This window comes from Condylura cristata, unplaced genomic scaffold (assembly GCF_000260355.1).
Source record: "Condylura cristata isolate star-nosed mole 26May11 unplaced genomic scaffold, ConCri1.0 scaffold00029, whole genome shotgun sequence".
In the NCBI taxonomy this organism is placed as follows: domain Eukaryota; kingdom Metazoa; phylum Chordata; class Mammalia; order Eulipotyphla; family Talpidae; genus Condylura; species Condylura cristata.
The window spans coordinates 18,821,827-18,836,601 of record NW_004567130.1 but is presented as its reverse complement, the minus strand read 5'-3'; the positions used below and the strand labels follow the sequence as shown (position 1 = coordinate 18,836,601).

At 49.1% G+C, this 14,775-nt stretch overlaps 1 protein-coding gene across 1 annotated transcript in view; it reads left to right on the top strand.

Annotated features, from left to right (window-relative positions):
• Positions 1 to 443: 443 nt before the first annotated feature.
• Positions 444 to 14,775, top strand: part of ERO1LB (ERO1-like beta (S. cerevisiae)) — a 29,601-nt gene continuing 15,269 nt past the window's right edge. The window contains exons 1-7 of the mRNA XM_004690733.2: positions 444 to 476; positions 1,125 to 1,211; positions 1,825 to 1,944; positions 4,372 to 4,455; positions 8,870 to 8,911; positions 10,228 to 10,310; positions 13,054 to 13,127. Of these exons, the coding sequence (XP_004690790.1) occupies positions 444 to 476; positions 1,125 to 1,211; positions 1,825 to 1,944; positions 4,372 to 4,455; positions 8,870 to 8,911; positions 10,228 to 10,310; positions 13,054 to 13,127 (523 nt within the window). The remainder of the gene's footprint in view (positions 477 to 1,124; positions 1,212 to 1,824; positions 1,945 to 4,371; positions 4,456 to 8,869; positions 8,912 to 10,227; positions 10,311 to 13,053; positions 13,128 to 14,775) is intronic.

The window sequence follows — 14,775 nt, the reverse complement described above, 5'->3', positions numbered from 1 at the left end:
GGCGCGGGACTCGCGGCCCGCTCGCGCGGCGGTCACTGGGCTCTGCCAGGGCGCGCGCCAGTGTGAGGCGTCGGCAGGGGCTGCGGAGACCTCTGCCTCGCGGCGGGGCCTGCTGCTCGGTGCCGTTCCGTGGAGCTGCACGTGCGCTGCAGCTCCGAGCTCGGCTGGAAGCAATTAGCGCGCGTGGCCGGGAAACCGAGGTTGCGGGCGGCCCGCGGGCGTCCCCGGCGTCTCCAGCTGGGCCCTCTGCGCCCCGGCGGCTGCCCGCGCTCTGGGCGAGCTGAGTACCTGTTCAGTGAGCGAGACGCACCGAGGACGGCATTTCCGTTTTGCAAGTGCTCGCCCGGGCTTTCCCGTCGGTGGGCTGGACCTGGCCGGAGCCAGCATTGCCAGACTCCTCCAAACTAGCCTGCAGCCGCCCTGGGAGCCCCGGCGCTGCGCTGATGTCGCTGCTGCGCTCGGTCTCGCAGACTCAGGTGTGAGTTCTGGTTGCCTTTGACGGTGCTTTCTGGTCACTTTGGCGTGTGTGGCGCTTGCATTTGTAGCTGAGGTTTCTCTCCGTGTGGTGTGAGCTCTGTCCCCCCCACCCCCCCAGCCATGCTGAGGAGTCCCTTCAGGCTTCTTCAAGTCCGCTGGTGATGTGTGCGAATATTTCAGGGCTGCGTGTGTGCTTCAAACTTTATATCCAGATGCATCACTAGTTCCAATTCCTTTATGTCCAAGGGAGGCGGAGGTCGGCTGGCAGAGATTTGCTGGGTTTCCAGGTAGTGTGGGACCCAGCCTCAAAAGTGAATTGGTGGTTTTTATGTCCAGCAGCACTTTCTCAGACAGTTGAGTAGTAAATATCAAGACAGGCTAAACTGACATGAAGAATAGAGTATGCAGACACCCAGTACTCTGTGGAGCTTCAGTGTAGACAGACTCGAGAAAAGTACTGATCTTGCATATCAGTGTGAAAAGTCAGTAGGAAAATAAGCAAAAACGTTGGCGTTGTAGACAAGGAGAAATACACTCGTGCGCACACAGCCCTGCAGCGCCCCATGCGCCCGCGCCCGCTTCGGCTCTCCGCTTCCCCTCTCCACTCCCATCCCTACCCTGGGCCCTGGGCCCTGCGACCATCTCAGGTCTCCGTCATCTCGAAACGTGATGTGGGAGTGCTCGCCACCTTTGGGACTGACTTTCGCTCAGCCCCGATGCCGCCGAGGCCACCCGTACGCTCGGCTGGAAGATGTTCCGCATGGCTTTTGGGCTCTGAAGTCTCTCTGTAGACATCAGCTCCTCTTTGGCCAATGGGTACTTCCAATAGTGTTTTAAAACACTGGATCTTAGATGTTCGGCGTGGAGTGAAGTCTTGTTTCTACTTGGGAAAAATTTTGGCCTTGCTCAGCCTTAACTTCCTCACGTGTGGATGGCCAGTCACGCCCGCTTCACAGGCTACTGAGGAATAAGGGAGTGAGGGGGAAGTTCCCGGCCCTGGGCATCCTGCCGGGTGTCCTGCGGGTGAGGGTGTCACGGGGCTGCCAGCAGAGTGCCGCCTGTAGAAGGCTGACATGGGCCTCATTCTTGAGGGAAGCTGCTTTTCATTTGCTCGACTACATGGAGTCGTGTATTTTTAGGTAAGAGGACTTAACATCTTTTGACAAGCATGTTTAGCTCTTTAGATGGTGCATGCTATGTCTAACCCTCCTGTAGTTTTTAGCTGACCTTAATAAAAGCAGCAGCCTTAATGCTGGGTTTTCCCATCAGCAGAGAAGGTGTCTTCTAAACATAACCACACAGATCTGCTGTTCTTTCATATTTTAAATTGTATCTGTATTTTCTTAGGTCACTGGAGTTCTGGATGATTGCTTGTGTGATGTTGACAGCATCGACCACTTCAACACCTTCAAGATCTTCCCCAAAATAAAAAAGCTGCAAGAACGAGACTACTTCCGCTACTACAAGGTAGGCGGGCTTGGGCCAGAGCGCACTGGGACCTGCCTCGGCCCTCTGAGCGGAAGCCTGGGGCACTCTGTCTGTGCTGGGTACATTTCCCCTTTCGCTTTTGGTTTCACCCCAGACTCCTTTCGCCCTGGGCAATGCGGGGGCCTGTTTGTCAGCCTCGGGTCAGCCCGCAGAGTGCAGGTGCCAGCCAACCCTGGGAGAGCGGCCTGGAGGCTCCTAGGCCCGCTAGGAGTCCACTCTGCACCGCTAGGAGTCCACTCTGCACCGTCTGCATTAAGCAGCGATGAAGGATCGTTCATGTTAAGAACACGGGCGCCTTAAAGCTGCATTCTTGCTTTGCCCACGCTATTATCTCACTGCTTCATTGCGATTGTAATTTCTTTGCTTTACATTTTTAGTTTAAAAATTGAGCATACTTTTCTTTGATTCTGTATAGACCAACTTAGTCCTTTTTTTAAGTGTAAAAAAAAAATCCCAGTATTTTAGCAGTTTAAGGTTATGCAGAGTAAATATACCTAAACGTGAACTATTGTCTGTTATCTTGGCATTTACATACCAATAACACAGGTTAAAATTGCTTTTGGTAAATCTGAATATGTAATCTATCTATGTAAGTGGCTGCCTTCTCCTCTTCGCTTCTGCTACTAGTGTCAAAATGGTCGACAGGCCAGGTTCAGATGGCTCCGTTCAACACAGTGGGGGAAGCTTTCCCTTACCAGACTGTCCCGTCCCCTCCAGAGGCACTGGCCTGCTCTGCCTGTGGGGCTGTGCCTTCTGTTTCTGCTCCCTACAAGCTAGGTGGATAGTAGACACTCAAATGTTTGAATAAATGAAATGCTTCATTTAATACACTGAAATCCTCGGAGGTCAGTATTATCGACATTTTACACTGAAGAAACAGTGGTGTAGGTAAGTAAGGCAGTTTTGTTGGCTAACAAACAAAATACAGGGCTTTTTGGGAAAAGGTATGAAGCAGCTCACAATATTAAAAGATAAACTGCGAGGCATATATCAGAAAGGCTAGAAATCAGAGCAGAGGCTAATGATCATTCTCTTTATGATACCACTAAAATCTTAATCATATGAACCATTTCCCATATCCTGGAACACTCTATACAAGAGTCATATTTCTGGGAGATAGGGTCTAATTGGTCTAGAGTAACCATAGGAAAAGACACTTGGTTTACCATTCGGTTTGCATAAATATAACGGATGTCGTGGTTTATTACTGGGAATTTAGGGAATATTACAGAGGAAGGAAAAAGAAAGTGGCTAGAAATAAAAAATGTGGCTACCCAATATAAAATTCATTCTTCCTGTACATGTAACTTAAAAAATTGTTCCAAGAGAATAAAGTTGTTCCTTTTATAATCAGAATATATACTCATACCTACTCCCCCCAAAAAGGGGGGAGGTTACACAATGATTTAGTTAAGGCATTCAGCTCCAAATCTAGGAGATCTGGATGGTACCCCACATCTTCCGGGTCTGTTAACCTATTAACTGGACAAAAAAATTAACCACCACTTGTACATTCTCTGTGTGAGAGTTGCAGAAAAGGAAAGCCTAGGGAAGAGGTTCACTTTAGACACACGAACATCTGATTCCACAAGCGAGGAATGTAGGTAGAAGTAAAAGTCAACTTCTGACTTGGTTAGTTGGCTGCTCTAGCTGCTATTTATAATTTCTCTCCTGTATTATCGATTTCATTTATTTACCAAATACTTTTTGGATGATCAGTTTGTAGCAGAACTTCTAGGTGCTGTGGATATAATAGCGAACAAGAGAAAGAATCTGACTTCAAGAATGAAGCTTTTATTCTAATAAGGAAGACAAACAGGCCATCAAAAGTAAAATAGGACCAGGACTGGGCAAAGGCAGGAATAAAGCTGGGGGACAGCCTCAGTGGACTCTTAGTTTTGAGGAACTGGTAAAATGGGCTGGCCCTCTAAACCGGTCCCACTTGTGGGAGAGATCTAGACTACCCCTGCATCACTCATGGGTCAAGGTCATTGTGAAGGGCAAGTCAAGTGGCCCTCCCGCGGCTGGGTGCCCGAGCGCATGGCAGCTGACAGCGCCCTCCTCTTCAAGTGGGGCGCGGTGGCCAGCGTGGCCTTCCAGTCCACCCCAGCTGTGCGTCAGGTGCGCTTTGGGCCATACCATGACACCGCGAGTAAGACCTAAGGAGGGAGAAAGTGAGGCCCTCGGGCTCATCTGACACCAGACGCAGCCTCCCGCCTGCTGTTTTGTGTGGACTCTGCTCCCTTCCGGGCTGTCAGAGGACCAGCAGGCGTCGGCTTCTGCCGGGCGCCGCGTGACCTCTGGCTGCCCGGAAGGTCACGGCCACCCTCCGCGCGTCCCGTGGTGGCAGGCGACACTGGCCTGCAGCCGCGCACATTGACGGTGTTAATTTATCCCTCTCCCAAGGTCAACCTGAAGCGCCCGTGTCCTTTCTGGGCAGAAGACGGCCACTGTTCCATAAAGGACTGTCACGTGGAGCCCTGCCCAGAGGTAGGGGAACGAAAGCACGGGCCCCGGCTCTGAGGCCGCAGCAGGCACGCTGGCTTCCGTCAGTGTCGCCAGTGCGGCCGATCCCATGCGTGTTCTCTGCTGCATGCGCTCTCACCCGATTATGAACATTTATTCCATCTTTGCCACCGAGATGGATTTGACGACAGCCGTAGCGTAGCCCAGGGTAACTCCAGGCCTTTCTGGGCTGGCCTCCGCCTTGCCCCCGGCTCTCTGGACTCTGCGCCTTGTTTCAGGGGCAGAAAAACACTGCTGCTCCTTAAAGCTCAGAGTTAGAGCAGGAGTGGCTGTGGGCAGCTCCCAGCTTGGGATCAGGCTGCCCTGGGTCTTGTTACACTGGGAGACATGCGCTAGTGAGGACCTCTGCGCCATGGACCACGGCGTCCACGAGGAGCGTGGACAGCTAGTGGCCAGGTATCGCTTTCATTTTATTCCTTTTATGACCCAATCAGTGAGTCTGTGGCCCTTAGAGACATCTGAGCCAATTAATGTTCTATCTAAAGGGACATTTTCAAAACATGTAAGAACTTCATTTTCCTTTAACAATAGTGTTTTCCAGTTTGGGTTTGAAATAACCTCAGACCTACAGAATAGGTGGTAAGGTGGTAAGAAAGCACAATTTCCATAGACTTTGCACCCAGATCTTGTCAACATTAACAGTTATCACACGTGCTTTAACTCCGTAAGTATGTGTTGTCATTTTCTGAAGCATTCAGGTGTGCGTCACCAATATGATCCTTTTTCCCTTTCACCACACCTTTTAAAAAGTTTTATTGAGATCACATTACATCACCACATCATGTAAAGTTCCAGTGCGCACACTGAGAATCAGCACACCTACTTGCTGCCGCAAGCCCACCGCCACAGGTCCAGCTCTGTCCTCCTCAGTATGGTCCTCGGCTCCCGACTCGCCCAGACCTCCTCCCCGGCTGTGTCTGCTTGTGGGTCTCAGTACGAGTTTGCTCAGTTGTCTGTCTGCCCGTTCGTTCACCGCATGTCGTAGTCGAGTGCAATGCTGAGGTGTCTGTCTGGCGCCACTGAACCTACTTCCCTCTAGGCTCACGCCCATGCCACACGTGCCGATGGGCGCAGGGCGCTGTCCGGAACAGCTGCCCCACACAACCCGCGGCCTCACTCCAACTACCCGGGGCTAATTTCTCTCTTGCCTGGCCACAGCACCATGAACAAAGCCAGGAATTCACACGATGCCATCAATGTCGACGATACGGACCTCGCTTCACTCACTTCACGTTGCTTTCCGGCAAAGCCAGCAACAAAAGATACAAACCCCTGAGCCGGAAGCGACGTGCTTGGCTGCGTCTCACCCTGTTCTAGTCCGGGACAGTCAGTCCACCTCTGGGTTGTTGTGTTTCGACTTCTTGAACTTCTTTTCCCCTCTTCCCTTCTTCCTGAGTGGAGACCGTGACAGGCATAGGGCAGGGGTGACATCCTCGTCCTCTCCGGCCTGTGTGTCAGGGGACACATGATGCCATCACGGTCACTTGGCCGACTTGGTGTTGCCAGTCCCTTGATGTAAGTGGGGGGCTCTTTGAGGCTGAAAACACTCCGTTTTCATGGCACTCTCACCTGGTGCTTTTAGTACGGATAGCCGATTCTTGTTGAGTGACATGGACGCCACGGGTGCCAAATAGTGATACTTTTCTGATTTCATTTCCTTCGTGCTTATTGGCTGGCATTTCATTGTAAGCAAGAGCTTTCTCTCGTCTTCCCTTTCTTTAACTGTCTGTCTGCACTCGTATCATTTTTTTAATATCAAAAAAAATTTGGTAACAGCTTTTTGGAGATAATTCACATACCATAAAATTCACATCTACAGTATACAATTGGGTGACTTTTTTTTAAAGATTTATTTATTTGTGCATACAGAGCTGGGGTACAGGCCAGAGGCTCAGGATGGTGAGAGGCTTCACCAGGGACAGAGTGGGGAGCAGAACAGGCAGATTGACGAAGTGCACTGCTGAGGGGAGCAGCGGGCGGGTCAGGAGAGGTCTGCCGCGCCATGTGGTCACCTCCGGGGGCAGGCGGGGATCGAACTCATGCGGAAGTGGCTTTAGCTTCTCAGTGCTGTGCTTTAACCCGCTGCGCCACCAGGGAGGGCCGCAATTGGGTGATTTTTTATTGTCCTCGGAGTTGTGCCACCGTCACCACCACTTCATGTTCAGTCATTTCCGTTACCCCGCAAAGCCGCCCTCTAATTAGCAGTCTCTTCCCGTACCACCTTCCTCTGTGAGGAACGGTGAAACCTCACCGTTTCTGTGGCGCGGCTTACTAAGGGACACTAAGGGGAGGGGAATCACACAGTGTGTGATCTTTAGGACTGACTTCTCTTTCTTAGCAGTGTTTTTAAGGTCTGGCGTATTGTAGCAGCACTTGGCACGTCCCAGTGCCGAATCAGAGTCCCCTGTGGAAGCAGACCTCACGCCTTCATTCAGTAGCTGACGGACATGCAGTTGTTTTCCCTTCTAGTGATGTGAGCTGCCATGAGCAGTTAGCCAGCTGGGTGCCTGGGCCCCTCCTGCGCATTGGGCCCTGGGGATTGAGGGGGGGTTGCTGCTCAGACCCCGGCTTTGGCTGGCGTTTGGGGACCCGCTGTCTGTCTCTGGGGGCTGGGCTGCTTCGCACCCACCAGCAGTGCCCCAGGGACTGAGGCCGGTTGGAACTCTTCCTGGCATTTCAAGTTGTGTGTCCTCTGTACAGTATCCCACTCTGGATTCGATGTTCAGCCCCCTGGTGGCCATTTCCAGGGGCTTATTGGCATTTGGGCATCTTTTTTGGAGAAACGTATTGTGAAACCCTTTGTCCATGTTTAAGTTGAGTTGCTTTTTATTGCTGTGTCATGGAAATAATTTGGTTTTGGGTAGCATGAATTTCTGAATTTTTTTGTGTTGAAATAGTATTTATTGTCTACAGTGAATTACTAATGAGGCCTTAAATATCTAATTAAGAATAATAAAAATGCTTATTAGTCCATGACCCCTTAACATAACAAATACGACATTTGTATGTATTTAAAGGTTCTGTCCGATCCCGCCCCCCCCCCTCCCCAGAGGTAACACTGTCCCGTAGCTTTGGTCTTTTGCGTGCTGACAGGGTACTTGGATTCCCTCTCTCTGAAGGAAAACTGAGTAGTAGCAATTTCGTGCGGAGCCCACGCCTGCCACGATAGCTCCAGTGTGCAGTTTGCAGTCTGGGATTTCTTCATGCTTGACTTGGTTAGCAGGTTCACACTTTATTGCTTACTAAAGCCTGGTTGTGACTTTCACATGTAACTCGTGGTGATCGCTGGTGCTGCTTCCCTGCTGCTTCCAGATAGCCTGTGTTGGCATTTACCTCGGTGAGCTCAAGTGTGAATTATTTAGCATTGAACCTTTCAAAAGGTGTTGACCATTCAGATATTAGCATGTGCTGTCATTCTGTTGGAGGCATACAGAAGCGGTGTACTTTATTAGTATTTACATTTTAAATTCAGGATCATGTAAGTGTGACAGAGTTAACTTGAGTTTTATCATTTTTCTCTCTTCTGCCCTCTATTCTGGCAGCAAGTAACATTTTTATCTACATGGTCTTTGGTAATTTTTATTGATGGGGGAAAACACTTACATTCTTTACTGTGATGGGAAAATACTTGTTTAAAATTTCTGTATGAAATATGAACCTCTTTAATAGCTAATTTGCTGTTGATAGCCCATAGATTCAAATACCGGAAAGCAACCCACTGGTCGATTCCTTTGAATGAGGAATCAAACTAGGCTTGTTTTTCCTGTAGGATTTTTGGTTAAATTGTGTTTGGAAAAAAATAACCCTGTTTGATAATCTCGTTGTAATACTCCATACATTTATTAAGTCAAAAAGTATTTGCATTGTAGATAGAAAGCTGAATCTGTATGCAGCTCTCCCCTGGTGACTACTGTGTCACCTAGGTTAGCGAACCCCTAGCTAATCACAGGGGCCATGGGCTTACTCTCACCTTCAAACTTGCCTAAACTTTAAATGTCAACTTAAAGAAGAAAGTAAAGTAGAGTAAGAACATGACTCAGAATTTTGAGTCTTAAGAGCCTCTGTTCTATGACAAAGTTTATGAAACAAGCCATCTTTCTTTAACCCACAAAGCATACAAACTATTAAACCCTGCACTGAGGAGCAGTAGAGCTGATTTTGACTGACTTTCGTGTCACGCGATTCTGTCTATGAATCATAAACATACAAATGGGGTAACTGTGCCTTTCTGTCAAGAGCAGACAGCAGCAGAACGCTAGTGAATGCGCATCTTCTCACAGGAGAAGCCAGCCTTTGAGCTAGGTTGGTAGCATTACTCATTGTGAAGAAATCGCAACATACATAAAATCACTGAAAATCTTTTTGTTGTTCTTTTAAGAGTAAAATTCCCGTTGGAATCAAAGCTGGAAGTTCCAATAAGGTGAGTCATTTTTCTTCTATCAATATTTCTACTTTGGAGAGTAAAAGTTTCCCTTTATTGCTTAAGAGAGATGGCAGAAGGAAGCCGTCCGGTGGTTAGTGGGTGGTGGGCACGCTTTCCCTCAGGACCCCAAATCTCTACTTCTCGCAGCAAGAAAAGAAGTGGCTTGTGTTGCCATTAAGTTATACAGCAGCTTTTGAGATATTTTCTTTTTCGGAGCCTCTAGAAAAACTGTAACGTGTGACCACAGTGTCGGCACTGCTGGGCAGGTGTTTGTCACGCAGGTGTTTGCAGCTTCCTCCTGTTGGCGCGCGATCACCTTGAGCAGAGTAAGCCCGTGTCACGAGCCTGAACTCAGGCTTGCAATGGCAGTGAGACCTCCCGAGCGGTTGCTCCTGTCCTCCCACGAGCACGCTCACTTCGCCTTGCTCCTCTTCCGCGTTAAGGGACGCCTCCCGCACAGCGAAGGCCCTCAGCCCTCTCTGACTGCTCCCGGGGCCTCCTCTCCGCGCTTTCCCCATCCTCGGGATGTCTGCTGCTGCGCTTATGTGAGGCTGAGAGTAGATGACTTGGTTCAAAGGCAGCGGAAACCCTCTCCGACCCCTGCCCGGCGCCGTCTGCCTCTTCGCTCTCTCCCAGCCCCTGCTCTGAAGTGGATGTATACCCGTGGTGGTTTTTTATTTCTACACATATTTGTGCACATATTTGTGCACATATAGGTCCATGTATGTGTAGATCTCTTATGACATTTATTTTAGATTTTTATTTTCTTATGCATACAGAATGGGGGGGTGCAGGCCAAAGGTACAGGGGCAGTGAGAGGCTTCACCAGAGACAGAGTGGGGAGCAGAACAGGCTGACTGACAAAGTCCACTGCTGAGGGAGCAGCGGGTGGGTCAGGAGAGGTCTGCCACACCCTGTGGGTCACCTCGGAGTGAGGATCAAACTCATGCTGAAGGGCTGTAGCTTCTTAGTGCTGCATTGTAACCCACTGCGCCCCCAGGGAGGGCCCTCTTATATGATATTTTAAAAGTCACACTCTTGTTTAAGAATTCAGGTTAGAAACAGCTTCTTCAGTCTGCATTATGCTTTGAGACTTGGCCTGTGAGAGGTGTTGCTGCAGTGCCCAGAGGAATTAGCCGCCCTCTGCGGTTGACTTCCACTCCTTTTAGCTTTTGCTGTCACCGTGACCACTGGCCTGCTTTCTGTCTCACTGTGGCACATGCGTGTGAGCGTCTCTGCGGAAGCGCTGTGGAGAGCTCGGGCAGCATTACAAGCCAGCCGTGTCTAAACTGCCACCGTGTGCTTTCTTTCAGTACCTGAAAGTGGCCAACAATACGAAAGAACTGGATGCTTGTGAACAAGCAAATAAGCTGGGAGCGATTAACAGCACATTGAGGCAAGTTTTATCTTAGTTGTATTAATAAGATATATTTAGTTTGTATCAGAAATTATGTGGGGTTTGTTACATGTGGTCTGAGAAAACATTCAGCTTTCAACTAATTTTTAAAAGGAGGAAGGTGTCCTAAACTCCATGATCGATGTCATCCACTTCTTAGCTGATGTGTTTCAGTGTCGCATCGACAGTGACAAGACTGTACAGTAAGACCTAGGGTTGTGTGACTAAGGTTTCTAGAAAGCTTCTGAATTCTTTATTATGGGAAAAGGAGCCTGATCCTCTTAGTTCTTTTATTAATAGAAGTTCAATCTATATGCTCGTTACATTTATTTGAGAAAAGTTACCTTTTACAGCTAAGTTTCACAGATTCCTTTCTGCTGACTTTTCCTTACTGACTCAAAGCCTATTTCTGAGGGCCAACAAATAATTTGTAAATGGTCTCATGAGCACAAAATGAGCAGAGCTGAGAATGGGGAGTGGAATATTACTCACTTTTTAAAAATATCCCTGTTAGATTTGTATTCATGTGCTGTAATTATTAGTCTTAGGAGTTTTATTTAATTATTGAAGAAAAATTTTAATATAGAAAAATGATAACAAATAGCCTACATCCCTGTTCCAAATGAATATTAACACCTACCATGTTTTCAGGAGAAATGGCAAAGTTAACCTTAAAATCCTTTGTTCTATTCTCCTGTTTTTATTCCTTCTTCTCCTTTTATGTGCTAAAGTTGGCATTGCACAGTTCATATTTTTAGTATGAATAGACACACGTGTGTGCAAACAGCAACACGCACCTGGATTTGTGTGCTGCTGCTAGATCTCCTTTAGTACACGGTGTTCTGTTACTGTGCTTGTGCTTACATTGTACAACTTTCTTTATATACAACACATTTTGCTTTCTAGATGTGTCCAGCTTGAAACAGAGACTGTTTCATTCCTTTTAGTCATGAAATACTTTCACCCCGTAAATACACCAGCGGCACGCAGCGCATGGTGTCAGGGTCCCCGCCGCCCTCTCACTGTCTGCGCGGGCGGTTTCCCTGGGGCCGCGCGCGTGGGGACCCCCCCTCTGGAGCCGTACCTGGGAATGAAGCCCACACGCCGACGCGTCTTTCCAGAATGTGCCCGGCTGCATGCGGGCCGTCGCACTCAGGCGTTCCCCGCCAGTTGGTACCAGAATGTAAAGAGGCTTCCGTGAAGCATCACTGCTCTCACTGCTCTGCTCAGAACATGCATTTGATACTTGACATTCTGCGTCGCGCACGAAGTGGGGTCCCCACACGTTCCGTTGCTCGTCTGTGTCCCTCCACCCCACCCCTTGCTGCCCTCTGCTTCCACTGGACAAGCACATGGCCATTGCACCATCACAGGAAGGTCTGTGTCAGTACCTGAAGCCTCACGCAGCGGCTGGACACCCACCTTGGCGCTGGCTGCTGGGAAGACTGGCCCCGCGGCCTCTGGCCCGCCTGTGCCTGACTGAGCCTCTCCACTGGCACTAAGCTGCCTCCCGCCGGCGTGGCTCTGGCGGGGTTGGGGACACATTCAGCAAGAGCCTTATCAGGTTGGGGATATTCCAGCAAAGAGCTCCTCGAAGTTCTGCTGCTAGCCAAAAAGTAGGAATTTGATGCTGTTGCTTTGTGTGTTTCCAGTAGAATTATTTGATGAAACATAATTGCAGTTATCATTCTAGCTGTAACTGGAATGTAGGCATCAGATATTTTTAACTCAGTCCACTGTGTTCCACTAACTTTTATTAATTATATATTTCCATAGGGGAAAAACTGCCCACAGTACTTAATAATTTTATTGATAAAATTGATGGAGGCCGCCAGGCAGACACACCTACTAGTCATGGCTGTGCTGGTGCAGCAGCAGTTCTTGACTGTAAGGACACCCTGCTAAGGTTCCCTGACTGGGGCATGTGAACACCCTGCTGAGGTTCCCTCACTGGAGCTTGTGAACACCCTGCTGAGGTTCCCTGACTGGGGCTTGGGATCACCCTGGTTCGGTTCCCTAATTAGGCTTGCTATCCAGTTTTTTGTGTGTGTGTTTTTTTTTTTTTGCCTTGGTTTTTTCCTTTCATGGAGTAAATAAAAAGGGTAATAATACTTCTTTTACAGATGCTGCCTTCATGCTTTCAAGACAGGTCAAGAAAGTCTGAATATAGGGTAAATTGAGTGTAGGTAAAAGTTCATTTAAATGAATGTGATTGTTCCAGTCAGAACTCCCCGTGCATTTTGTGAACGCAGCTCGTGTGCGAATGAGTGAGCGATGCTGCCTAGGCACTGCCTGCGAGTCTGAGCCTGTTTGAGGGGCTCAGAAATGCCCTTGTTGGTATTTTGAGTCCTGTGAGCAAAGATGCGATTTAAATTGAAAGAATTATAACAGTAATTCCTGATTCAGGAAAAAATTGGTATTTGCCACAGTTTCTAAGTCAGTTGAAAAGCCAGCTTTAAAGGTTGCGCTTGACGACATTTTATATATACTTACAAATTTTTTAGTCGAAATAATTGCACTGGGATTAGTTTTAATGTAGTTAAGGTATATAAATGACTCTTGGAAGCTAATATCTGTTTTCCATATAAGTTGTTTTCATCACTTTTTCATATAAACACCAATAACTGAATATGTGATACTCTGTAATAAGAAAGTAACCTCAAGTTACCTATTTTTAATTTACCAGAGTACAATGTTCGAATTTTTAACCCGATCCTCTTTCTGTTATATTCCCTTCTTATAGCAATCAAAGCAAAGAAGCTTTCATTGACTGGGCAAGATACGATGATTCACAAGATCACTTCTGTGAACTTGATGGTAATAAACTACTATAAGTAAATTATTTTCACTTTACCCTTTTTGAGACGTTGAAGTCAACAAACATATATTATGAGCTGTAGCTTCGATGTATTTTATTTTGCTGTGTGGATCTCATTATTCAACTGGCACCTATTGAAGCCTATGTTAGGTCCTGTGTCAAGTGCATTTAGTACAGTCATTTCTCACCTTTGCAGCTACCTTCGTAGGCATGTACTGTTTTGTGTCTGTGGAAACTGGGTCTCCGAAAGACCGACGCACCCAGGTCCACACCTCAGCAGAGGCCAAGTCAGAACTTCACTCCAAGCCTGTATTCTTCCCTTTAGTCACGATGTTGCCTAAGGACCTTCAAGGCGTTTAATTGTAGATCTGCGAGCATGTGCTGGAAATGTTCACCTGGGACTAGCTGGAGGTCCTCGTGGACGAAGGCCGCATCCCAGTTCTGATGAGTGTCCAGGCTGGTTTCCAGCATCTGTCCAGCGGCCCTGGGAGTGCCACACACAGGCACCGACACCAGTCACTGCTTTTAGTGGGAGATAGTTGAAAGGACTCAGAACTCTTCCGAGGGAAAGATTTCTGAGAGTTTTCTTGAGCAGGCAGATACTTCCTCCCCTTTTACCTTGGTGCTGTTTCTTCCTGGTGGTAGCGCAGAGGGTGTGGCTCACGCGTCACCATCAGAAGCATCTAGAGTGGCCCACTGCTGTCTGAGGCCCTTAGGAGAGCCATGTAGAGAACTGCCCCCGTGGTCAGTCTGCGCTGGCGAGTGCAGTGAGCCACCGCTGCCTGGCGTGGCGGGGAGAGAGCTGGCAGGTGGGACTCACTACCGTGCGTGCCGTGCGTGATTGAAGCAGGAAGTTTTTTATTAATGTTTTATTTCTCTATGCACACAGAGCTGAGGACAGGCCAGAGGTGTGGGGTGTGAGAGGCTTCACCAGAGACACAGTGGGGGGCAGAACAGGCAGATGGGCGAAGAGCACTGATGAGGGGAGCACGGGCGGGCCAGGAGAGGTCTGCCGCGCCCTGGGGGTCACCCCTTAGCCGGGGATCGAACTCCTGCCGCAGCGGCTGGGGCAGCTTCACAGTGCTGCGCTCTAGCCCCTGCGCCACCAGGGCAGCCCAGCAGCAGGCAATGGTTCGGCCCAGACAGCCGACGTGAGCACGGACAGTCAGCAGTGCCCCTGCTGTGCTGGGACCCCGAGCCGCCGTCGTGTCCAGGCCTGTCCCCATGTCACTGCTGACTCCTGCTGCTGGTTGTTCCAGTCACATCAGGGCGTTTGTCACTTGGTCACTGCATCCCAGCTGCTCGTTCCACATATTCTTTGAGTAAAATGAAAATTGTTTCTCAGAGAGCAACATCTTTTCTGTGGTTTTGTGAGTGGATGCCTAGTACTGTTCGCTTGCAGGGGTGGCCTGCTGCGTGACGGTGATGTGCCCAGTCAGCTGCCTCCCAGCGTAGTGATTACTTTCCAGACGCTGGCTCCTCCCCTGGGAATGTGGATGGGGCCCTGGCGCACTCCCGCAGAGCCAAGCTGGCGGGTGTCTCTGGTGCGGAGGGGCAGTGATGGGTGGTTTCTCGCCATCCGGGCTCCCGACACACGTGGTCATGCCGGCCAACGCGGTGCCGGGGCAGCCTCCCTGGGCTGTGGCG